At 46.4% G+C, this 26,454-nt stretch overlaps 1 protein-coding gene and 1 long non-coding RNA gene across 5 annotated transcripts in view; one reads left to right on the top strand and one right to left on the bottom strand.

The window, feature by feature from the left end:
- The window catches only part of SHISA6 (shisa family member 6), a 252,827-nt gene that overhangs the window by 46,988 nt on the left and 179,385 nt on the right, over nucleotides 1-26,454 (top strand). For all 4 annotated transcript variants that reach the window (XM_083804851.1, XM_083804850.1, XM_083804849.1 and 1 more), the window contains exon 3: nucleotides 12,037-12,132. In XM_083804851.1, coding sequence (XP_083660977.1) covers nucleotides 12,037-12,132 — 96 coding nt within the window. The remainder of the gene's footprint in view (nucleotides 1-12,036; nucleotides 12,133-26,454) is intronic.
- The window catches only part of LOC310883868, a 52,940-nt gene continuing 38,664 nt past the window's right edge, over nucleotides 12,179-26,454 (bottom strand). The window contains exon 2 of the long non-coding RNA XR_014573903.1: nucleotides 12,179-26,454. This exon is cut by the window's right edge and continues 18,429 nt beyond it. This is a non-coding gene — a long non-coding RNA (uncharacterized lncRNA).

Genomic DNA, 26,454 nt, shown 5'->3' with positions numbered 1-26,454 from the left:
GGGTTGCTTGTGGTTACCTGAGATCACCCGGAGCTAGCTGTAACAGCTGTACCTCTGTTGGTCATCTCAAGTAAAAGCAGAGTACCAGATGCATTGTGTGGAGCTAAGGTTTCTTAATAACATCAATTTATTGTGAGAAGCTTAAAGGTCTAATAATTTCAGTGTTGCACAGGCACAGACTAAAATCCAACATAGCTTTGACCAAGACACCTAGTCCCATATGTAAACTTGTCTCAGCAGGAGAAGCTCGTAGATCTGACCACAAGTAAGAAATCCAGCTTCCACATAAGGAGAGCACACCGGACCCTGTGCTGCGTTGCCTAAGATGTTTTAGCAGTGAGAGGCAGTGGAAGCAATCAGCAAAGTACGAGCAAATGGTGAAGCATGGTGGTGTGCTACGAGCAGAGCATAGCACGGGGCTGGGGCTGGTGGGACCAGCCTCCTCCTGCTCACCACTGCTGGGGAGAACTCGTGAGCCATGAAATATAACACTGTTACGGGGAAAGCAGCCAAGATATTCTTGAGATAATTAATTAAGGTGGTTTCTGTAAATGTGTCATCCAAAAGATTTTATGTGCGTCTAAGCTGGCATTTTCTCTGGCTGCAAACTTTTGAATTTCTTCCATACTCATCTGGGAGTTAGTAGTGGGAGAAAGAAAACAGATTTATGACGATGCTTCATGGTTGCAGTGTTACACACAAAATCCTGCACAGCCCACAGGAGATCACATCACCTCGTATGTGGAGTTGAATTTGTATGGTGAGTTAATTAACGTCTTAGCACTCTAATCAAAGCACAGCTAACAGTTACAACAATACCAACACTCGTAGTTCAAATTAATACAGAAAGGCTTATTTATAATGCCCTTAAAATTAATACATAAAACATACTAGTCACAGAATCCCCGAAGGGTTTGGGTTGGAAGGGACCTTAAAGCCCCCCTTGTTCCAGCCCCTGCCATGGGCAGGGCCCCCTGCCCCCAGCCCCGGCTGCCCCCAGCCCCACCCAGCCTGGCCTTGGGCACTGCCAGGGATGGGGCACCCGCAGCTCCTGGGGCAGCCTGCACCAGGACCTGAGGCTCACCCGGGGTCTCAGCTCCATGTCTCTCTGCTGGGCTTGTTGGTGTTCGGCACTGGGGGCGGCCTGGCTTTGTTGGGCTGTTGCCACAGGCTGTTCGCAGAGCGGGGCCAGCCCAGGGTAGGTGACAGCCCCTGCATTGCTTCCACAGCTGGAACAAGCCAAAACCAGCCCAGGTGAGCCCAGGCCACCCTGAGACCCCGCACTACCGGTACAAAGTCTGGGGATTCACTGGTAGCAGCAAAAGGCTCGTTAACTGTGCTGCACCTGCAGCAGCTTTTGGACGCTGATGGGCAGCCCCCTGTGAGCCATGGCGCTGCCACTGGCTCTGACGGCTCCACGGAACAGGGAAGATGCCAAGGAGCTGATGGCTCCCTCCCTCTCTCCCTTCTTCCTTCCTTCCTTCCTTCCTTCCTTCCTTCCTTCCTTCCTTCCTTCCTTCCTTCCTTCCTTCCTTCCTTCCTTCCTTCCTTCCTTCCTTCCTTCCTTCCTTCCTTCCTTTCTTTTTTCTTTCTTTCTTTCTTTCTTTCTTTTTCTTTCTTTCTTTCTTTCTTTCTTTTTCTTTCTTTCTTTCTTTCTTTCTTTCTTTCTTTCTTTCTTTCTTTCTTTCTTTCTTTCTTTCTTTCTTTCTTTCTTTCTTTCTTTCTTTCTTTTTCTTTTTCTTTCTTTCTTTTCTCTCTCTCTCTCTCTCCCTTTTTCTCTTTCTCTCTCTCTCTTTCTCTTTCTCTCTCTCTTTCCCTTTCTCTCTCTCTCTTTCTCTCTTTCTCTCTTTTCTTTCAGCAAGGAAGAGGCAAAGTCTACAGTGCTGTGTGGCAGGGAGGGAAATTAAAGATCTTGTTTCTGAGAGCTGGGAGAACGGGCTAACCACTTAACTAGATAAAGCCATACGCACATTGCAGTGCAAACCTGCAGCCTTTAATCATGACTGATATTCTCAGTATAAAATAGTTTAAATCAACCCATAGTAATTGTTTCCTTGCTAGAGAATTCAGCAGGCTTATAAAACAGTCCTTGGTCTCTATTATGTTTCCCTGAGAGGGTATTATGTGCTAAGTATGAATATGTGCGTACTGGAGATATGTGAACTGATTGATGACCTGGTTTGGAAAAAAAAAAAAAAAAAGAAAAACACAACTTTTCTCCCCCTCCTGAGTCATACAATACTTGATCTGCCTCTGCATCCCTGGCTGTACAATTAAAGGGTGTGATTAAAGATGCAGAAGAAATATTAAGGGCTGCTTCATCATTAGTTTTTGACAGCCTGAGCCGTGAGGATCCCCCTGATGCATGGAAGCCCCCTGCTCTGCTCGGGTCTGCTCTGATGCCAGCCCTGTGCAGAGCTGAGCACGTAGGGATGTAGCAGGATGGCACAGCTCTCCCTGGTACCAGTGGGAACGATGGATTTACACTCTTGCTGGGCTCTGACATGTCTGAAACTCCTCTGAATAGGAGCTCCAAGCCTGCTGGGTTGCTCACAGGCTTGTTAGTGGCTTTCTTGTGCTCAGTGGGCAAGGGCTGCAAGTTGTCTATGGAGATATTAGCCAGTGTGGATGTGCTTGTGCTTTCACTGAGCTGTATGCTACTGGGCACATGGAGGAAAGAGGTCCTTATTTCCGCAGGGGAAAAGGCTCAGCATCTCTTTCCCTCCTTCTTCCCTTCCATGGCAGAGGGAGCAGCTCCAGCACGGGGGCTGGGAAGCACTGACAGCTGGGCACCCTGTGGTTTGGGTGAGCCCCTCGACCCTGGTGGACCCGTCCCATCCATCAGGTCACTTCTGCTTGCTGTACTGCAGATGAAAGGACTGTCCCTGCTTGGCTTTAGGGGGCTTGAATGTTTGCTCCTTGTGGAGCTTCAGAGCATGCTTCATGGCATGCCCATGTACAGCTGTGCGGTGCGGAGAAGCACACCACAGGGAGCTGAGCCGTCTCCTGCACAAACCAGGAACTTCAGCAGGCTTGTCTGCTAACCAGCATGTGCATTTGGAGCCTTGGAAAGGTGCTGTGTTTTATTCTCCTATCAATTTAATCCTTTCTCATTGAAAGTGTTTTTATTTAGAGATCTCAGCTCATCATTGTATTTCTGTCACCTCTGGTGCATGTTGCTGGTGAGACCCTCCAGCACTGCAGTCCTGTGTTCTGCTTTCACAGATTTCATTTTTTAAGTTAACAGAATAGCAAAAATTGATATTTTCTGAAACCTCATATAGCTTGTTATGGCTTCCAGGGAGATTGCAAAATCAAGGGCAACTGCTGTACTTAACGGAGAAAACAATTAACAAAATGAGATATTGCCTTGATCACTTATCGGGAAATCTAGTACTGCTTTTATCTTTACTTTCTGCATCTTTTCCAATGCCAGAAAAATACAAGAGCATGACCTGGACTCATGCAGTTTGCTGCACTGGATTTGGCCACCTGGTCTGCTGTGCAGTAAACGGCATATTTTTGGCATGGCTGCTGTTTGGGACTGACACAAACCCCGTGCCAGGGAACTGTTCCCCATTCTTGCGATGTGGGAAGTCTTCCAGTGTGCGTCATTTTCCATAAAGCCCAGTTCCTAGCCAATAATTTTATTTGAAAGCTCCAGTATTCAGTTGTCAATAGTAAGCTTTTACCTTTCCTCGTTGTGAAGAAGGCAGGAAGATGTGATGCTCTCTGAAAGCTGATAAGCCAGAAGTTGCACTAAAAAAAAAAAAAAAAAAAAAGAAAAGGAAAAACAAGGATCTCCCAATCTCCCAATTTTGAAGTCATCCTAAGCTGAATGATCCTCTCCTTCTGTGTGGAACCTGCAGTTCCCCCTTGGCTTGCGAGTGATCCTGGGCTGACCTTATACTGTGTTTTCTGATGCCCTGGGCACTCAGCCAACCCCCATGGGACCTGCACGCATCACAAAGACCCTCACCTAGAAGACCATGGGGCTGAGGACTGTTAATTTAAGCAGGGTCAGTCGCTGTCTTCAGCGGCGATGGAGAACAAGAGGGGTGATGCAGGGACAAGGGATTAGCATGAGGGAAGGGGAGGAAGAGGAGGCGGCAGTGGTTTTGAAAGAGGGTAAACTTGTGGATAGGATTATTTTATCGATACAGGCAAGTACAACTCTCATTACCCCACCAGTGTAATTTAGCTAAGGAGTATCTGTAAGGCATAGAAAACTCCATTATTCCCTGTACTGATCTGGACTACATTTAGTCCAAGCTCTGGCTACACGATGCTGACAGCTCATCCTAACTACAACTGAACTCTTCCCAGTTGCTTTTTCCATATGTTTGCACTTTCAGAGTAGACACGGTGATCCCAGAACTATGGAATTAAACCAGAAAAAACACACCGTGGTGACCCGGACCATGCTTTCTTCTCACAAGTGTGAGAGGTGCCAGGTGGCTTCTCTTTGCTTGCTTTTTTAGTAAGAAAATGGTAATGTTTCTGTGACATCCCTTGGGTGCCCTTTCTTATCATTGTAATCTTTGTTAATCTGCACCCCATGCTGCAGTAAAATATCACGGTGCCTGACCTGACTGCAAATGTGTCCATCAGTGTAGCCCACAGCTGTGTCTAACACCCCTAACTTCCGATTAAGGAGGTTTGTGCACTTTCTGGCTGCCCCCTGTGGCTCCCTAGCCTCAAAAAAGAGAATCTGGGGGTCTACAGCTGTGCCTCCCTTTGCTTTCAGAGACTTTTGTGTTTAATGAACAGGACAGACAGATGTGCATGATGCGGAGCCGTCTGTCTTGTGCTCAGCAAACACCTTACAGTCATTTTGGCTGCTCACATCCTTTGTCTCACTCTGCTGATTTGTGCAAAGTAGCTGCAGAAGAAGCACTCCAGCAGAAAGGAGCAGCTCAGAAACAGGTAGTCTGTGGGTCTCCCCCCCCCCCCGAAAAAGGATACATTTTTTCCCCACAGAGATCACAGAATCACAGAATCATCTAGGTTGGAAGAGATCTCCAAGATCACCTAGTCCAACCTCTGACCTAACACTAACGAGTCCTCCACTAAACCATATCACTAAGCTTTATATCTAAACGTCTTTTAAAGACCTCCAGGGATGGTGACTCAACCACTTCCCTGGGCAGCCCATTCCAATACCGAACAACCCTTTCAGTAAAGAAGTTTTTCCTAATATCCAACCTAAACCTCCCCTGGCGCAACTTTAGCCCATTCCCCTCCAAAAAAAAGAAGCGCTCACACAACCCCTGAGAATCGGCAAGAGCTGTTTATTGCCTGGACATCTTGCAGCTAAGCCTGTGGGATGTCCATGGTGTTTGTTGGCTCCAAGCTAATGCTTGCGATGGAGCCTGAGCAACGAGTAGGGGGCTTGCCGGGCACTCCTCCCATGCTGTTGGTGCTCTCGGATGGCAGAGCACAAAGACATGCCACAGTAGTCCCAGGTCTCTTCTGGCCGAGGTGGATCCACTTCCATCCGTTCCTCCACATCTGGTGGATCCAGCTCCATGGGCTTCACGGTGTTCGGCAGAAGGCTAAGCCAGTCTTTGCCCGGGACTGCCCAAACGGGGTGCCTTCCATCCGGAATGTTTTCTGGCCAGGGTGCCGAACCAGGGGGTCGTCCAGTTCCACACCTCCGTCCCATGCCACCATCAGTTTGATTTTCATGCATGGTTCCGATGCTGCCATTTGTCTTACGGCCATTACTGGGTCCCGCACTGTGCTCCTGACTACGGGCACACCTCTGCTCCCTGTGGCTGTCTGCCTGATGTTCCTGACTTTGCCCCACGTCACTGTTGCTCCTATGGTAAGGCCCAGGCACCCTGTCGCTAGCTGTTTGAGGGGCCGGCCTGTTTCCCACATCACTGCGGTGCCAATGATACTGCCTGTACCTGTCTGTGGGCTGGGCGCCAGAGTTCCCTTGGGCACTGGTGTCTCTTGTGCCACCGGCGCTATCCCTCTGCCCACAACACCTCTCCTTCTGGTCAGGTGCATTCCTTCTTGGTGCTTCACTGGACTGCATCGCTGTCCTCGCACACCAAGAGGCCTGCTGCTCGCCTTGCTCCAGTCTCCTTCCAGCCGCACAAGCTGGCAGTCAGAGGGCCCAGATGCTCAGCAAATGGTGGGCCAGCTGCAGGGGGCCTGTTTTATAGGGCCCGAAGCAAAGGCGGGGCAGTGGTGGCCACTGTGACCTCAGCAAGCCTCTGTGATGGAGTGGCCCATGCGTGGCCAAAGGCGGCTGCGTTGGGAGCGGCCTGGAAGATGCCCTCACGTGGACAAGGAGGAGGGTTGGGGGGGCTGAGGGCTCCTTTTCTGGGGCTGGCTCCCCCGGGCCATTTGGCTTGCCAGAGAGAAAGGCTGCCCCTTGGCCACAGGGACTGCCCTGCACCTCCCGTCCTGTGCCCTGGGTTTATTTTTAACACTGGTTTTTAGGTAATTTCATTCTATTCTTTACAGAAATAAACAGAAGCAAGGTGCATCTTCAGCCCTAATTCCCATGTGTGCTTTGTGCTCCGAGTAAAGCATTTCTTCCTCACGTCACATCTAAGCTAAATCTCCCCTCCATTTTTTCAAAGCCATTATTCCTGGTTCCATGGCTACGCTCCCTGACAGAGTCCCTCTCCAGCTTTCTTCTAGGCCACTTATATGGGTAAAGTTAGGTGGCAAAAATGCAGGACCTAGTAAATTGCAGCCTTATCCACCTTGTTCCACACATTCCACGTGACGTTTTCCAGCTCAGGCTCTAGCCTCTCATCAGTGTAACACAGAATCATTAAGGCTGAAAAAGACCTTCAAGATCGTCTGGTCCAACCATCCCCCTACCACCAATGTCACCCTCTAAACCATGTCCCTAAGCACCACATCCAGCCTTTCCTTGAACACTCACAGGGACAGTGACGCCACCACTTCTCTGGGCAACCCGTTCCAATGCCTGACCACTCTTTCTGAGAAGAAATGTCTCCTACTTGTTTTAATTGTTGCAGAGCAGTGCTTACATTGAGTCAAGGACTTTTCAGCTTCTCACACTGTCCTGCCAGCAAGGAGGCTGGGGGTGCAGCAGGAGCTGGGAGGGGACAGAAGCAGGACAGCTGACCCCAACTGGCCAAAGGGGTATTCCATACCATGCTGGACAATTAATGTGGGGTGGCTGGCTGGGGGACAGGAGATCTGTCTAATAATAAAGTTTCTGCTGAGGTGTTGAGGTGCTGGGACTCACTCCTCTCTGGATGTGGTTTAATTCCAAGGAAACCTTGGGGCGGGGAGGAGGTCAGAATCCCAGTGTGTATCATCTGAAAGGCTGTCCACGACAGCCCCTGTCTGCCCTTCTCCGGGTGATGTAATCCGTGCTCAATAATACCATTTCTGAAAGGTGGATAACAGCATTTTAGTTCAGCTCTAATAATTCTGTTAAATTGGAGCCGGGCTTGTAATTGCTGTTTGTGACTGAGTTTGTTCCATATGTGTGTTATGCAGGATGCAGTTGTAATGAAACGTTCCCTCTTTGAGCTGTATGCCCTAAAGAATATGTCTTTGTTTCATGGCAGGCACAATGCTCACCCGTTCTCTGCCTCTGATGTGTGTTATAACCAAAAGAGAGGAAAAAAAAGTCATGTTTCTCCTTGTTTCAATTTCTTTTGGAAATTTTAAGTTGTGTAAGTCCTCATTTGCTTTAGTAACACACTGCCTTGCTGGACTCCAGGTCATTTCTGTTAATGAAAAAGCCTGCGAGCCCATGTGCGTCTGAGAGTTTACATGCATTAGAGCGCACGGATATGAGTGAGTGAGACCAGGGGGCAAGAGAGCAAGAAAAGCCTCTTCCAGGCAGTCAGACACAGTGCTCTGAAGCAGCATTTATATTTCATTCTAGTCCTAAGAAAAAGATCTTATGGATGCAAAATCGCCCCAGAAATACTGTATTGGAAGATAGCATGCTCCATGCTGTGAGATCAGGTAGGTGGGTGGTTGTGTCACTTTGGAAGTAGGGCATGCTGTGAGGCTCTGTCGAGATCAAATCTGGTTCCTGCTCAGGTCTCCTTGTTCAGTGATCAGCTGGTGCTTCACAGGCCGGGGAGCTCCCCTTGTGAACGTGGGGCAGAGGCGCGGGGAGGGGACACAGCTGCCCAGCCGGACGGCTCGGGGCTGGTCGAGTGATGGTGATGCTGGATGTGACCCTTGGTGGCTACCAACAAGCCCCAGAGAGATAACACCAGCTAGGTGTAGGACACCTGGGTGTGGAAAACCGTCAGACAGCAGCTAATTCCACCCAAAGCAGGAGCTGTAAAAGAGGGAAGGTGTGCTGGGAGCCTGAGGGCATGAATGTGCAGGGCTGGGCTGCCTTGCCTCGCTCGTGGCACTGATCTGCTGCTCTGGCTCTGCTTGACTTCTCTTAGTTCTCAGGTGGTGGGTTTCAGCTCCTGGTAGCTGCAGCCCACAGAACAGCTTGTCCCAGGGAAATGCACCATCAAAAGGCAGCTTTGCTGTGATGTGCTCTCACATCAGGGAGGAGGGAGAGCAACGCGAACGCTGCCTGTGGACAGCAGGTACAAGAGAGCCACCAAACTGTCCCCACCCCATTTCCCCAGCAGATCTAGCCCAGGGTTCTCCATGTGCCTGCACGCCCGGGGTCCCACAGTGGCTCTGTGCCTCCACCTGGCCCTGCTGGGCAGCCCAGGGCTGGCAGCCTCCAGCTCCAGGATGGGCTCCAGGAGCCTTGCTGGGTTACAGAGGGGTCCTTTCTGTCTGGAATGGCAGGGTTTGCTTGGATGGGTGTTGATTAGCAATAAAAATATCTCAGATGTCTGAAATGAATTAAAAATAGACCCATTTACACTTGTTTTGCCAGGAATCAGGGCATTTTTAGCTCTCTCACCATAAGGCAAAGACCCACCTTCAGCCTACTAAAAATGAACACCTTGGTTAAGCTCCCTTTTAGCCCATTGGACAGTCATCTCTATCAGCAGTTCAGCTCAGCTCAGCTCATGGCTGAAACCCCATTTGGAGGGCCCAGACCCTCTCCAGTGACCATGGAAAGATGCCCAGCCCCTAGGTGAGCACACACACAGCTAAAGGAGGAGGGAGGAAGACATCCCCAACGAAGAATGAAACAGGGACGTTCTCTGGTTATGCATAGCCCTGTCAGCACCTACACTGTCCTGCAGCCCTGTGTCCTTTACGTGAGGTCTTTCAGCTCTGCTGTGGCTCCTGGACACATGCAGAGATGGTGAGGTATGGAGGAGCATTCAGGTTCAATCTGAAACATCTGTCAAGAAGTGATGAAAATGTCTGCTTGAATAACAGGTCCTGAGCTGGGCCCACCAGCAGCCCCCAAGGCACTCCTGAATGTAAAAGCTTGGTACCAGCACTTCTACACGGTGAGGGCAGGAGAAATGATCACAAGTGAGCAGGAATAAAGAACCATGTAAAACAAACGTAGCATCCCGTAATGTACCCATAAAAAGGAAAAACTTGTGCTACTTGAAGTCTACAGATTTGAATTTCTCATGGGAAAACATGACTCCTGTTCAAATGCTAATAGGTTGTTATCACAGGAATCTTTTAATTTAACTATTATGTAGTGTAAGAAGGGGCAGAGCAAGGTTCAGAGAGCAAAAGGCTGATGAATGATCTTAAATCTGCCAGTAAATGTTTGCTTTTTTTTAATATACTTTGCCTTCTTGATCTCTGACTTAAACAGATCCTCCAAAGGGATATAAAAAGAGAGCCCTGGTTTCAGCTAGAGGTAACAGAACACATTTGTATGTTTCTTTTATCCTTGTTAAAAACTGCAAAGGTATGATACTGATAAAGTGCCAATCACCTGAGTAGTTGGCTCTGAGAGCGTACAAGTTGATGGAATATGAGCAAAAAATGGCCTACTAGAAAGAAAAAAGGCAGCACATTTTAGAAAAGAGAGGAAAAAAAAAAAAGAATTGGGCACTGCAACCACAAACCACCTCTGCAGGCTTCTCAGGGCAAGAACAAATCTTGCATAAAGCAAGAATAGCTTCCAGGGAGTCAGAGGCAAATGTCTGCCATCCTCTTCCAGGAACACAGCAGGCAGGGTTTGCAGGAGCTGGGTAGGAAGACAAGAACAAGAGACCAGACCAAATTCTCTCCTGTGAAAGCAGAAAACCCTTTTTTTTTTTTCCTAGAAACATTTCTCAGCCAATTTATGGGTGGATGCCTGTACATTTGAAGGCTTTTGCTACCACCTTGCATTGCTATAAATACAAGAAGAAAACTGTCTCACTGCTAACTCTCCCAACCCTGTAGACACACTTTGTGTGTGTTTTGAGAAGTTTACAGGGAGCTTGAAGTGTGTTTTGAGAAGTTTACAGACTGACCTTGACCAGCAAAACTATGTGAGGAAAGGGAGTGGGATGCTTTTTTTATTAGATAGGAACAAACATTTTTTCAGAAGGATCTCCAACGTGATCCGAGGATCTCCAATGTGTTCCCATGATGGCTAAGTCTGTGCTGGGCTCTCCTGGCCAGAGGGTTGCTGGTGTCCTCCCCAGGTGGGGAGCAGGGTTTGCAGCCTGCCCGGCTCCATTGCAGGGCAGACTGATGGCACAGTTTAGACCCTGAGAAGGTGCTCACCTTGAGCCCACCTGTACGCAAGGGGGACTCTGGTGACAGGGGTAGTGGTCTGCAAAGTCAGCAGGAGTTGCCAAGGCACTGTGGTGGGAATCGCTGGCAAAAAGGGAAAGAAGAAAACTCTGCAGAGTATTGAGGTTTCAAAGTCTCTGTGCATTTTAGTTTTCACAATGTTCCCAGAAAGCCTGAAAACGTGTGAGAACACACGGCATTCAGTCTGTGTTTGAAAAATAGTGAAGGGCTGTAGCATCTGTCAGAGGCAACATGAGCCAGCCAGAACATGGCCCTGGGCTGCATTTCCACCTGGATCCATGATGCCCATTTTGCCCTCCCCACTGCCTCCTGACTCAGCTCTCCTGCTCGGGTGCCGTGTGCTGGACCATCTGCCCTGCTCCCAGCCACCGTGGCTCGGAGGAACAGTGATGCATCGGCTGCTCGTGCAGAAAGGCGCAGAGAAGATGGAGGCTTGGTAGGGAGGGAGCTGCATTCCCAGCCCCTGCGGCTGCTTTGCTTCCCTCCCCCGGCACCTATCTTATCTTTGCCTCCTTCTAAAATAAAAGGAATAGCAAAATTAACAACATGAAAAAGGGAGGAGATGATAAAGAGTATCTGGAAAATTATCTGTGTCCTCATTTCAGAGCTTTGCATGGTAACAGGGAGGCAGAAGGCCTTTTTCCTTATTAATATTATTAGAACATTAAAAAGCTGGATGTCTCCTGAACAGTTGATAGTACTGTGTTGTGATGGACTGAGAGAGCTCCTAGGAAGTGTTCTGCAGAAGACTATCACACTTGAGGAATTATCTATGGATGTTGTTCAAGGACCAGAGCAAATAAATCAAAGCTAAAAGACAAAGTCTGCTGTCATACTGTTAATGGGCACTTCGGTCCAGCCTGGACAAAAGAGATACTTGCAACTTCACTTTTGTGCTGAGAAAAACTCCAGCAGCAGTGAACAAATGCTGTCAAGGGCCTGGCTGGAACCAGGATGAATCAAAGCCGCATCTCATCTGATGTCTTTTAACTTCTCACTCTTGAAGGCCTGAGTGAGTCCAGTTCCTTGGGAATGCTGTTCCTAGCAAACCTGAATCCGACACACAGATGGTCAAATTCCCTGGAATTTGGGGTGTTTGGTTTAATATAGGGTATTTGGTTCCCCTGTCAGAATCTGTTCATGACTTGGCAGCACCAGAATACTCGTCTTCTTCTTCATAAGTCTTTGTCCATATGGGAATTAGGGTTTGCTGCTGCAGCTGTTATGTTCTGCTGTAGCCTCTGCTTACCATTAATAATGCAACCATGTGGTCAGGCCTTGGTACTCATATAAAGGGTGACAGCGGGGCTACACAGCACATATTTGTATATATATTAACACCTCAATAAAGTTGTTTGTTTTGCTTTGTTTTTTTTCCCTTGGCAGGTCCCTATGGAAAGGATATTTATCGAAGTGGAGGGCCAGATCTCCATAATTTCATCTCCTCTGGGTTTGTCACGTTAGGACGAGGACACACGAAGGGTACAGTGGAAACAATTTTTTGCTAAATAAAAAAGATTCTTTTAAATAAATAAATAAATAAATAAAAAGCTATAACTCAGAAGCTGGGTTCTAAGTGCTATGAGATAACAGTATTGGACTGCACTCGGTAGATTTAGTCTAGCAAATATTGCTGCAGGTAAAATACTGTGCTCCTGGCAGAACCTTTTAAATTCTAGCAAGGGAGATGGTGGGAGAGTGTAGAGTCAGACAGCCAGACTCCAGACTCCACTCTGACTTTGCAGTTCAACAATTTATACTGCTTTGTGTTTTTTTGGGTGCATGGATGCAAACCACCATTGTGCTGCTGTACTTATAAAGGGGAAGGGAAGGAGTGTAATGCCGTCCACGGGCAGGCAGTAACAGTTCAAGAGTGTGTTTCTGGATTTCTTTTAATTTCTGGGCTTTTTTTGGGACAGGGTATTATGAATATTTTATAAAGTTATTTCTTTTTAGGTCCAAAACATATATTTTATGTGTTCATATAATCTGTGATATAATGTACAAACATGAAAACACAAAAATATACATATACTGCTCTGTGTATGTTCTGTGTATATGTACTGTATATATGATATATGTTGAGAGACAGTTGTAGCTATATTAGATAAGTAACCGTATATCCCAGGAGTTGTGGTGACACAAAAGCTGTGAGATTTGACTCGAAGTAGCTGGTCACCAGAACCCCAGATGAATGTTCATTTATGACGTTGTTGCCTGTTTGGTGAGTTTTTATAGTGTACAGTGAGACTATGTTGGGAGCATCTTTCTGTTCACACCCACACCCTGACCGAGTCACAGTGGTGCACTGGCAGTGGGTTGCGACACTGGGATTGCAAGCATGTGCCATGCCAGTACGCATCTGGTTTTGTGTCCTGATGACTTCTGAGACTGTTGTACCTTTCTATAGACACAATGTATGTGGAGATACCTATATAGACACAATGTACTGTATGTGGAGATGTGTCCATGTGCTCGCCTGGTTGAATGCACCTGTGTTGTTTCCGTGGATGACCATGACTCACAAATTATTAAACGACCTTTATTTTTTCTTACATTTCCTGCACTTTTTCAAATTTTCCACAAGTGTCATCCAAAGCAGTGTTGGTCCTGTAGAACTGTCAGAGAAGAAACAAATATATGTATATTGTCTGTGTATGTCTGTGTGTGCTTAAATAAAGTTTACTGAGGCTGAGGCAGCACCCGTGGGACTTGTAATACAATACCTGGCAATTCCATCCTGGCACTGCACCGGTGGAAGGAAAGCAGAGAAAACCACCATGAACCTTCAGGCGGGCTGGGAACTAAAGTGGTTCAAGGAAGGACTCATGGATGGCGTGTCACACAAAATTTCCCTTTCTCCTCCCCACCAAAAAGAAGTTTTACAGTCATGTCCCAACACATTAGGCCTGGCTGTATTTAGGATGAGGTAGAAAGTGTACCCAGGAGAGGCACGATCTACAGAGTGGTGTGTCCTGATGGCCTTCATCAAGAACATGGGTAACCCTGGGCAGAGCCTTGCAATCTGCCTCCTTGTCTCAGACTTTTGAGTTATCTTCAAGCAGTTTTCTGTACAACATACTTTTTTTCCGGTACCTTCTCAGATAAAAATAAAACCTGCTTTCCTTCTTCAACTGAAAAGGCTTGGGGGGGTTGTTCTTCCTTAGATGGGCCAGTGGGTTTCACACCTTTCCCACTGGCTTTGCTGGAAAACCCACAGAGCACATTTCCCATCCTTGGGAAGATGGGAGAATGGGCAACGGGAGTCCAGATTGTTTGTGTGCCACCTCTCTGAACAGCCATCAGATAGGTTGCTATTTTCCACCCTATCTGATAAAAGTGTATAAAAGGCTTTTAGTTGAAGAAATTCAAATATTTGGGCTGTTAATGGACCTAAAAGAACGTATTGCCCTTTGAATTTACTTCTAAGTTACCTGTAAATTTGTGTTTTGTTTGAACAATGCTGTAGTGTTAACTTCTAACTTCTTAATGGTAAATTCACATGCCCATGCATGATTGGTGCAAGTAATTAACGTGCACACATTCTGCAGGCAAACTGCCTTGTTTGCTTGTGTAGATTTGTCTTTGTTTGCAATCTGATTTGATTGCCTATTTGTTCTGTGAAAGTAGGACCTTTGGCTTTAGCAAGTGACTTAGGGGCTCTGTCATTATGTTTGTACCCTATATCATTTGATTATTTCAGGAAGTATTACATGATAGATTCCCTGTGTTCTGATTGAACTGGCAGCGCAGGTGTACATGTAGACAGGAAAGATGAGTGCTCCAGCAAGGCATACACTCCTGAGCTTTAGCTGAACTACTTCATGCTCAGATTTCATCTTATTTCAGTTCCAGTGCATGAATTAAAATCTCCACCTCAGCTACTATTAGCCAAATAACCTCGTCCTATGTTGTCATTACACCACTATGGAATGGCTTTCTGCTTTTAGACTGAACAAAGCCAATGAAGTTTATCTCAATATTTCTTTGCACTGGGAGACACATTTTTGGTGTTTTCTCAACTGTCTTCTGCTGTGGCAGGACTCCAAGTGCTGAGTAATATTTAAAGGCTAGTCTATTTTGGGCAGAAGACAAAGATGTGAGACATGCCAAACTACCATGGATACCAAATCAGCATATTCACGTCTGACATCCACAAGCTCTTGCAAGATTGTGATTTATGGTTCTTATATGACATTCCACTGGGCGATGCATCACTGTCTGGCATTTAAGTCTATAAAGTCACTACATAGCGAGTTCTTCAAACCACAGTAAAGGCCTTCACTGTCAGTCTGTCACGATGACCTAGAAATAAATCCAAAATCCATAGAAGGTCTCCATGGTGAGACACACAGCTGGGTTAATTTCATCAAACTTTAGGTAGCTAGAAGTTGGATGTTTTATTAGACACACCTGGGAGAAACTGGCACCTCTAAATGAGCACTCACTGGCTGGGCACCAGACACTTCTTGTCCCCATCTAGCCATCCGAGAAATTCATGTGGATCCTACTTGTAGTTGCTACTATAGACATAGCTACTAGTGCTCTGTTTGCTGTGAGAGTTGCTATGAGAGTTCAGTGCTCCAGTGAAACAAGCAGGACCAATGAAAATGGGATATTCCTCTGTGCACTAACCTAATTTAAAAAAAAAAAACAAACACAAACAACAACACACCTTTTTCAACATATTCTCTGTCTGAGATTCCTGCTAATATCAGGTGTCCCAGGTTGAGGCTACCCCAAAAAGACCATACTCACAGTCCTGCCAGGGCTCTGCTCGGTCACACAAGCTGGTATAGAAACTTTTCCAGGCACAAAAAACACGGGGCAAGCAGCCCCGTGGATATTGAACCACAGTGAGTCAACATGTCTTGAAGAATAGTAAATTCACTCCAGATCAAGATTGTTGAGTTTTCATGTTAAAAAAAAAAATAAATGCAGATTTGATTTGATTTTGATTTTGATTTTTGACTCTTGATTTTCTCTACGAGCCTCAGACCCTGAAAATTATTTCAGAATTTGAACTGGGCTCCTTGTGTTTCACCAATTTTTTGCCAACAGCAGAAATTCACTGAGCTCACTTCATATCTAAACAACTTGTTTTCCTGGTAACTCTGCAACAGTGTTAAATATAGTGAAGCTTTTGCAGGAAAAGTTAAAATGAGCACTGGGTGGTCAGGAAACAGTGAGGAACATGGGATTTTAGACTCCTCTACTGCAGAGCCATATAATAGGGAAATAATAGGGAAATCTGCTAGTTTCTTGTAAGCTTATGCTAGATCCTTGAGGAGGTGCAGAGGTAGGGGAGCAGCTTGAAGAGCACATGTGGAAAGTTCAGGAAGAACCAAGTGTCCTTCCTCACAGCCTGCCCAATACTACTTTCTGAAATGGGACATCTTACGTTTGGTTCAGGGCTGGAAATCTTTATTGGTCCAGGATTTGCTGGGAGATGTGCTCTGAGTTAAGGCATCTATCTGTAGCAATCTTTTTTCTTGAAGTATCCCACTAGAATTGGCACCAAAGATGTTCTCCACTGGTGCCAGTAGGCAGGAAAAAAAATTGAACCATATACCCAAGACAGTACGATATGGTTGTTAGAAACTGACTACACTGCTGCTGGCATCTCTTTGGAGCATCCTGCAGTGTGGGAATTGTGAAAAATATGTTGGTGTAGAGCCTGGTGACTGAGCAATAATAGCTACCCACAGTTAGGTTGTATCTTGTGATATTTGGTGCAAATATGGTAAGATTTACAACCTGAACGTGTTTTTTACCAGCTGGTGCTTCTGTTCTCACTGTCCTGCAGCATGGTTGGTACCTCATGCATTCACAGAGTGGCCCGGGGGACTGTTTTGGTTGTGCAGCCCATCATGTTAGGTACAGCTGTCCAGTCTGAGACAGGTTTGGCTGAGCACGTGCCTGAAGTGTGGGAATATGGTACCTGTCCTTTAACAGGATCTTACACCCACCCCAGCCATAGCATCACCCTTTGCCATCTCCTGATAAATATCCTGCTCCCAGTTACCTGAAACAATGCACAGAAATGCACAGGCAGAAGGGAGAATGAGAGGTCTGCTGTTGTTGGCTTCTGGCTTTTTCACAGGCAGTATCTCCCTCAAATCAGCATTTTTCTTCCACATATGCAAAAGGAGCAAATTGATCTTCATTTAGACCTGCCTTAGAAAATGATCGCCTTTCCCTCCCAGACCATGTGTAGGTGAAAGAGTTGTTCTAAGGACAGACAGACCACATATCCCCTGGTGTCAGAGCAGTGGAAGATGGGTTCTTCCATCTTCTTATTGAACCACATGAGTTTGAGGTTTGGAAGCTGGAGGGATTTGTGAGAGTGAGAAGAGACAAGGTAATGCCAGGGTGGGAGAGAGAGCTCATATGCTTGAGGTGGCATCTGAGTCTCATGGCTGCTCCTCACTTGCTCGCCTGCCCGTGGGCTCTGTTTAGCACAAGCTGAGGGAGGTGTCTTGCCACCATCTGCTGCCAGTCCATGGCCAGACCTTCGGCTTGTTGGGGAGCGCCCTGCAGCCTCCTGGGGATTCAGATCACTCTGGGTATTCCACTGTGCTCTCACAGTAACCCAGTGTGCCTGTACCAGGAGGTGGAGGGCCTGATGCCAATGGGGTCATTACACAGGTTTCTTGCAAGACAAATTTAGGGAATAAAGCAGCAGCTTGCTCTTTCTGACAACTTAACATTTGTTTTGTTATGAGGGATCCTCCTACAAACATGAAAGAGGACAATGCAGCTCCAGATCATACTTAGCAACCAAGATCTTCCCAAGCTGCTTCGGTGTCTCAGCCAGCTGAGGTGGGCGGCAGCTCCACTTCTCATCTTCTTCTGCCCTCACAGCTCCGGAGCTTTCCCAGATCCCACTGCAGGGTGGTTGGGGTTGTTGCCCAAGACAGCATCGCCAAGTTTGTGTGAGTGTGGCTCATAGAAAAGCACATTGATAATGATAGGGCTGTGGAATGTCCCGTGTCAGTATGAGGATCAGATCATTTTCTTCCTGAGAGGTCTTGATCTGCCCATCATTGTACTGCCTCATTTGCACATTCTTTCCACCTTCATTGGTTTTTCTGTGAGCTGAAGAATATCTGACAGGCTCTGTATTTTATAAATGACATGTCTGTATGCAAACTAATCTTTATGCAGACACCTCAGTGGATTTATAACATTCAGCATGCTGTGAGCTCTGCATAGACCCTAGACGTGATACAATGTGGTAAAATGGGATTGGGTATTTATACTTGTTGGCACTACATCCCCCCCTTTTACACACACTTCTGTTCCTTTTGGAGGCCCTGGCATACAAAAAGCTGAGCTCCTTTTAAAAGCAGCAGCTCACAAACCAGTTTTACTGGTTCATTTGCATGTAAATATGATTGGGGGGGTGGAGAGAAGAGATTTATTAATTTAATTATCATTAGCAGTTTGAGGATTCTGACTCCTTCCTCTCCAGCGCAGTCCTGTTTCCCTGCTGTTGTAGCTGTTTCCCTGTTGTCTCATGTTAACAACCTCGCATTTCAGTTTCTTTCCTGGTTCATACCCTTAATTTTTTTATTTGGGGGTCTTGGCTTACCTCTGTTGCAACTCAGCATTGGCCCAATGCAGCTTCAAAACATGCAGTGAATCAGCTACAGAGCGGAATTTACAGCCTCCCCCCATCATTAGTAATCTACATGTGCAGTAGATTCATTAAAATAGTGGAAAAGAGAAGTGTAAGGGTCATTTTTTTCATGCCTGCATCTGTAACACACAATGAATAGATTATGCAAAAATTGAGGGTTAGGTATGTTGAGTCCTTTTTCTCATTAAACACTTGTTAGACATATCATATCAATGGAGAGATGTCAAGCCAGAGCCCGCAGCATCCCAATGAATCATCTTATGGTCATCCTGGATAATATCTAATGATTTTGATGGTTTCTTGCAGTGTGTGTGCTAAAGATCACTTGCATTCTGATTCCAGATTAATTTCAGCTATTGCATATTCTGACACTTAATTGTATTGACTTGAAAATAGGATCATTGGGATGTGGAAACTGCTGCACGGCTTTGCAGAAAGATTCCATTATGCAATAGGGCATTTCAATCCACTCTGAATTATTTAGCTGACTCCAGACACGACCATCCATTTCTCAGCAGAGTCTGGACAGCTCTCTTTTTTATAGCCCTCTGAATATCTGGGTGGGAGGAGGGTGGGAGGTCATGGAAACCATACCAATGCCTGCAGCAGTTGTACAGCGTGCCACCTCTGTAGACCAGGAATGGGACGAACCTAAGCCAACCCAGATCAGTCCCTGGGGTCACCTTCTGCTCTGTGCCTTGAAATAAGTAAGGTGAGAGGTTCATACCCTTCTGTCTTCCAATCAACTGGCCACAAACCTGGCTTAAAGCACAACCTAGGGAGACTTCTGGAAAGGGGCTTTCCAAGCTAGTGTCTCCCACTCTGTGAGCAATGAGAAGGAGGAGGATTGGCAGATAATCGGAGAGTCTTCCTGAAGTTTATTGAGGAAGCAGCAGAAAAATGACCACAAACAGGGCAGGGAGTGCATACATCACTGCTAAGCCAGGAAATTCAGCTTGCTGTGGCAAGAAGCCCACAGCTGCTCCGCAGCCAGCTGTTAAATGGAGTCTGCTTCCTGCACCAACAGCAAAAACTTCCCCTGCAGGCAATCTCACTGGTGCACATGAAGAGACACTCATCATTTGGAGATCATGTCGCTCACCACCTCAGCCTGTTGATGGCGTTTTTAACTTGACCTCATGAAACATGCTTCCTGGAGGACACAGATAGGACTGGGGTGGGAAGCGAGGATGCTAGCCATGATGAGTTGCCTCTTCTTTCTCTCTAAGTGAACATTAAACCCAAATGTTGTGTTTGAACCACCCTGCCACTGCTGAGAACCTTATGTTTCCATGGCAATGTAAAGAACCGAAGCTATCTCTAAACTCATTCTCCTCCTGTAGTTAGTGAATCATTTTCCTGCCCACTTCCTTGTCCTGCAGACTCCACTGTGGCCAGCACTCCGCTGAGTGCCCATGGATGGTTTTCAATAGTGTAGTGTTCTAGAATAGATTTCTCTTCTTTCTGCTATGTGCTAACAGTGTATCAAAATAAATTGCAATAGCTGAGAGGAGAAGAAAAATGCCCTGCCTATTATTGTATGCCCTTTCACAGAGTCTGTCAAGTCTCCGCAACATTTTGGCAGGTACCTTTGAATGCTGAGCTGAAGGCTGGTGAAAAGCTGCCAGTTACAGCCCAGCTATCTATGAAACAGGGAGCTTCAGCTTCATGCCCCAAACATCTCTTTGAAGATTTTTTTTTTCTATATCTATTTTCAAGAACTGATTTATTCTAAAAAAAATATGATTTCCTGCTGCAATGTTACTGAGCATCTTAGGCTGGTTATCTGTATACAGAGGGATTTTAAGTGAAATTAGGAATCACCCTTGTATTTGGAATACTGTTTCTTTAGCAGGTCACCATTCAATCTTAAATGTGTTTGAGGATTGTAAATAAGGAATTTAAATATTATGAAAAAAATGGTGATTCCTAGGTGAAGATGGGGGACTTAGCAGATCGATCTCTAATTCTGAAGCAGTTGTCTCCTCAGAACAGCCACATCCCACAGTCGGAGTTCAGCAGGTGAAGAGCTTGGGTATGTCCAAAAATTTACTGCTACAGCAAAGCTAGTATATTATATAAAGTTTATCTTCGTAAGTCTCTTGGAAGAAAAATTGGCTCATTATCTTAGAAGTGATTTTTGGACACACAAGCCCTAGATTTGCTTTCCAGATTTGCTTTCCATGTTCAGTACACATGGGAAAATTATTTGGTCCCAGGAGCTTGAGTTTACCCTCCAATAGTCTGTATAAAGCTGCGGACAGTTGTAGGGACTTCATACAGTGACTGCCACAAATGTAATTGCAGACAGTCTTTGAGAGACAGACTTCTGTTCATTTATTGGCTTTTTCTACTCTTGGAAACAGATTAATCTCAAACTCTTGATGGTGTGGGGACCTGTGGCCGTGACTGTTTCATATTGTGTTGAACCTTTCTCTAACATCCATCCTGACCCTCCCCTGTCCCAGCTCCATGCCGTTCCCTCGGGTCCTGTCGCTGTCCCCAGAGAGCAGAGCTCAGCGCCTGCCCCTCCGCTCCCTGTGAGGGAGCTGCAGGCCGCCATGAGGCCTCCCCTCGGCCTGCTCTGCTCTGGGCTAAACAAACCCAGGGACCTCAGCTGCTCCCCACACTTCTTCCCCTCTACATCCCTCATTGTCTTCGTAGCCTTGCTTTGGACACTCTCATACAGTTTTAAGTCCTTCTTATTTTGTGGTGCCCAAAACTGCACACAGTGCTCGAGGTATTAATGCTGGTGACACTTGTCACTGAGCTGTTAATCTTCCATTCATAGAACTGCAAGAACACTTCAGAGGTCTGAATTGAAGCCAGATGATTCCTGCTCTCTCTGGCTTAAAGTCAGGCTTGTACTCTCAGCTAGGCAACAAAATCCTTCTCTAATCAGTGGAGAGAGCCTGGGCATTTCATCTATCCTGATGCCACAGGCTGAGGTCATCGACAGGACCTGTATGGCTGTCACTCCGCTTCTGTGCTTTGCAGTGTGCCAGGATGCGATGTGGGCTGCTGGAAGCCTTGGGCTAGTGGGAGATAGAGGGCTCACAAGTGGATGGCCTGTGCTGTCACAGGTTGGTACAGCATATGCTGAAGGAAGTGCTAAGAAGTTTTCACAGTGAAGCCCAGGTCTGAGAAATCAGAATCTTATTTTTCCCCCTAGAGGAGAAGCTTATGTCTGGCACATACATAAAAGTTCTTGTTTTAGCTGGAAGATATTTCTCAATGTTGAGTTACTTTTTGTGCATTCATGGAGAGACCAGGCTCAGCAATTTCCCACCTGCCAGAGCAGCATTGCTGTGATTCAGTTTAGGTTTTGAAACCAGGTTGTGGCATACCTTTGTCCTAGGCTGGGGAAGTTTGTGGAGTGCAAAATTTGCTCCTGCTCTCTATGAACAAAAAAGTGCAGAGGTCCCGAGGAACAGCAAGGTGATGGGATCAAGTGCACTATATTGTTTGTAACTGCTTTGAGGCTGGACTGAATTCACTTTCCCTGTGGCAAGAAGACTGGTAGGAACTGCTTCTGCTGCCACCAAGGCGGGCAGAGGGCAGTTACCTTAACGTTCCACAGTCCTCTCAGGACTTGAGGAGGAACAGGAGCCCCCATCCGTAATTTACGGAAGGTGGGGATGACTTGCTACATGGAGTTTCTTAGGTGGTGGTAGGGCCAACAGGTTCTCCAAGAAACCCTAAGAGAAGGACAAATGATAATGGGGAAGGGCTGTGGGCTGAGGGATGGGGACAGACTTTTCTTTTTGATTAGACTTTCCAAAGCAAGCCCTGCAATCTTCTTCTTGCCTCTCTTCATAAACCATCAAGTGCTATAAAAGTTATGGTCTGTTGAGAAGAACACAGTATTAGGGCTGACCAGAGATGTTGGAAAGGAGAGGAGGGGTTGTACTGAGTCCCCCAGCAGCTGCATCAGAAAGCACCCCTTTTGGAGGGCTGAGACCCTTCCCACTGCTTAGCTCCTGACTGTTGCTGGGACAGCTGTTTCCTTTCTGAAAGCGTCTCCATTTCTTCTCAGAACTGGAACAGTCCCATTCTGTCATCCATGCTCTTCAAGGTGTTGGTTTAAAACTCCCCTGGGTCTTGAAATCCTTCAGGCAGTGTCCATCACACTCCTGAAAGCAGATGACAATAATCACTTACCATAGCGCTGTGCCCTCATTTTCTCATATGAAGGTGGCCATGATGATTTCTCTAAAGGATTTCCTAGATGAGCGCATCATTTCCATGCAGTGCCTTGAGGATGCTGCTGGTGCTGTCATGGAGTAAAGCTGCCAGAACCCAGGTCTGCAGCAGTTTCTAAGACTGGTGGTTAGATTGAATCCAAGATTTTTTGTCTGACAGGTGAAAAGCGAGAAGCATCTCTTTTTTGCTGACCTTCTTTCTAGATTATCGGCTGCAGAACAGAGAGCAGTGTTTCAGCTGGAGGCAAATGATGAGACAGTCCCTGTAGAAACGAGGTGCATGGAGCAGGAAGCATTTGAGCAGGAACAGATCTATTCATGACAATTTTTCTGAGTCTTAGATAGTCCTAGCAGTAAATGAATGAATAAAGAAGCTGGGATTTTGCCAGTAATTCATATAGCTGACATACAGTTTCTGGACCACAGCCTAGTTCCTCAACCAAAGAGCAGATTCCAAGCGCACTTTCTGCTAATGATCGGTATTTTTGAATCGATTTCAGTGGCATTGGCTTGGATCTGCAGTAGAAAATACACTTATGTATGCCAATGCAGACCTTACCACATTGCTGTTGCACACCTGCCCTGTTCTCCATCTTGAGAAAATCATGGTTTTTTTTTCCCAAGATGCATTTTTCCCTCTGAGCAATGAGCTAAAGGCATGTTAGAGTCTTTTTATTTTTCTTTAAACGTGTTTGAACAAAATGTGCTTATACTGTGAACAAAAAGAAGCTTAGTAGTCAGGCTGAAAATTGATCCTTGGCTCTAAGAGCCAGACTGGATTTGGCTAATATATGTTCAAATTCTGTGGGCAAAGCATAAGGCAGAGTGAGTTCGAGGGCCTGCCCCCCAACTGTGATAAGAAATGCTAGTGCAGACAGCAAGATGTAGATCTGCTGAGTAAAAACCCTCATCCTGCACAGTCATATTTCTGAGATCTGCTCTTTATGTGGGGCCATATCTGTGCACACAGCTCACAGATTTCTCTCTAGAAATGCAAGCCTTCAAAATTTTATTAAAGCACTATACTCTTATCTATTCTTCTTATGTCATTACCCTGTCTCTATTGTTTAAAATATAACATTTTATTCTAAAGTATATGCTACTGTCATTAATTCAAGCTACGATCAGATACCAAGAGCATACTGTCTATAAAAGGCATGTCCTCATATTCATTTTAAACTAAGAAACTAAAAATAAAGCTAGTTCAAATATAGGTGATGAGAATAACCTAAGACTCATGTTAGGAAGTATAATATGAATGAACACTTAAAGGTGCCTGACAAAGATTGTGTGCTTGGAAAGAGCAGTGGGTAAGAGTCTGGAAAGTAGATTTGGGACAGAGAAGTCAGTTTGGTGACTACTATGCATCTTCTCTCTCTGCATAGCACCTGAAAGGTGTTGAATTAAAAATGCTCAACTCAGCACAGCTAGCAAGAAATTCTGTTTCACTCAGTGTAAGGATTAGCCTGTAGATTTCAGTGTCACAGGATGCTGCTGAGATCAAGAGGGTGCAGGCACAAAACACAGACTGTGATGCTTGTGCAGTTATTGAGATAGGCAAAGTTACTGTAAGTGTCAGAAGAACGTGGTCCCAATATCCATGTCTGAGGCTTAGGTGCCTCAAACGGTGGGGACTGGGGGAAACCTGCTGAAGTTCATGCTGTCCCGAATGTGTCCGTGGCAGGAGCTCACCTCGTAAAACAGTTCATACTGTCTACCCACAAAGCTCCAGAAATACCCTCAATTCACTCCTGTTTGGCATGACCCGAGTGAAGAATAAGAGGACACTCCAGCCTAGGAGAGCAAGAACTGACCGACATCTGCATGGGAGGAGGTTGCGTCCAACTCACGGTGGCATTTTTGCAGATAGCACAAGGTGGGGGGCCCCCGCTGACCCTCCCTGCTCTGCTGTGGCCTCTGAGCACTGCAGAGGGGACGCAGTTTTGATGCTGTGCTTGGTGGCACCTCATCCCTTCTTGGGGTTTCTTGGCCTGCTTGCCTCTCAGGGTCCTGGTCGAGGTTCCCCCAGGTTAGGGGACATCCAGCTTCGTGCTGTTCCCCAGATGAGGTGGGAGTTTCAGCCTCCTGAATACTTCTACTGCTGCATGAAAACTGAGCACAAGCAAAACACAGACCCGCTGAAGTTGTTGAGCTGACCTCAGTCTAAGCTCTTGATGGGTCATTGATAGCCCAGAGCCTTAACAGGGAGGTGTTTTTCTTCCTGCAGACTCCAAATTACCAAGAGCAGGCTTCACCAGCTGCACTGTGCCTGGGCAAGTACAGGGCTGGCACAAAACACCAGCGAGTCTAAGTAAAAGCACAAATAAAAGATGAGCAGAAAAAGGCGAATGTGTGGCCTACCCTCCAGTGCCATATAAGAAGGCAGCCCAAAGGGATGCGTGCACTTGAATGCACAAAGCCCCAGCACTTTGTCTTGCATCTTAACCCCTGTTCCCTGCCTCCAGGCTGGCTGCAGATGAATACAAGACCACCTTGTTGGCGGCACGGCAGTCACAGAGGGCCAGGCTGCTCCCTTCCCACCCCTGCCCTCCAAACACAAAGCAGAGCACGAGGCAGGTCCTGCCAGCAGCTTGGCAGCCTCCAGCACAGCCTGCGTCTTGTAGTACAGCCTGATACTGACTCTCCTGTGTAAAACACACACATGGCCCCGTGTCTCCACATCTCACTGCTGGAGCAAACTTCTCTGGCTCGTCAGGGCAGCACCTGGTAGCAAGGCACTGTCAGTTCAGACTCTTCTTTTGGTGAGTGATTGGAGTTCCTTCTGTTCCTCCAGCTACAGCACAAGGTTCTGGAAACTCTTGAGCCTCTGGTCTTATTTCTCAGGATCCCTGAAGTGGCTGGTGATTCTTTTGAAAATTTTTGCGTGCAAATCGCAGGGACACAGACCCTGGCTATGTAAGGAATGCAGACAGCCACAGCTAGCACGTGTCAGGAAGCCACGGGGACAGCACGTTCGCTCCATAGTCTCCATCATGGTCTCCGTCATTGATCTCCCATTGATCCTGCCACCAAGGAGAGCTCTTCCTCCTGCTGTCAGGAGTATCATGCACTGTTATGTTCACACTCATTATGGAGCTTTCACCCCTTAGATGTGAACAAAGATTTGAATAGAGCAAGTGAAAACCTAATAGATAGCTGCTGTTGGATTTTCTAAACAAGCCCTTCAGAGCTGCTGGCTTCTTTTTCATATGCAGATAAGAAGGAAGTACCTTGAAATATTTAGGCTGAACTGCAGAAGAGGCATTGAACAGAGGATGGCAATAGTAATAGAGAAAATTTTAACCATTTGCAAAGCATTTTCCTGAATGAATATTGCCCAAGGAACTCACCAAATAAACTGGAATTACTAACTTAATTTTGAAGCTGGGGAACCAGAGATGGGGACAAGACAGGAATGTGGATCCAACATGATGCAAAGATCAGGAAAAAAGTTTGGTGGGAAGAAGCAGGAGACTGAGTGGTAAGAGACACAGTGACTGTGTCTACCTGGAACTGTGGCATTAGCCATGCCCACCACACAGCTGAGGTGACTTTCAGATTATATCAGAAAGGTGTTCAGATCTGCAGCATCCTTAGGATGGCCCAGGCAGCACAGATGAGACAGTTGTGGACCTGTTCAGGCTGTCTTTGTGCCTAAACATATGCTTTTCTTCAGGAGAACGCTGGCGTACCCATTGCCTTCCAGGTTTTAGGACAGTCTCATCAAGAAAGCTTTCAGTCACAGATCTCTGTGTACTGAGAGCAGTACTGGTGAAGCTGAGATTAGACAATAGTGACTTTATGTCTGTGGATTCTACAGAAAATCTTCAGGAGCATTTGAGGGGAAATAAAAGAGCAAAAGCAGTGTTCATTTTTCTTCTTCAAGTTCCTTCTCATCATCTTGCAGTATGGGGGCTGGCTATAGCGTGAGAGACAATTCCCAGCAGAAGTCCCATGTCT

The sequence above is a fragment of the Anser anser genome (genome assembly GCF_964211835.1).
Source record: "Anser anser genome assembly, chromosome: 19".
Lineage (NCBI taxonomy): Eukaryota > Metazoa > Chordata > Aves > Anseriformes > Anatidae > Anser > Anser anser.
This window is presented reverse-complemented; position numbering and strand designations above follow the sequence as displayed.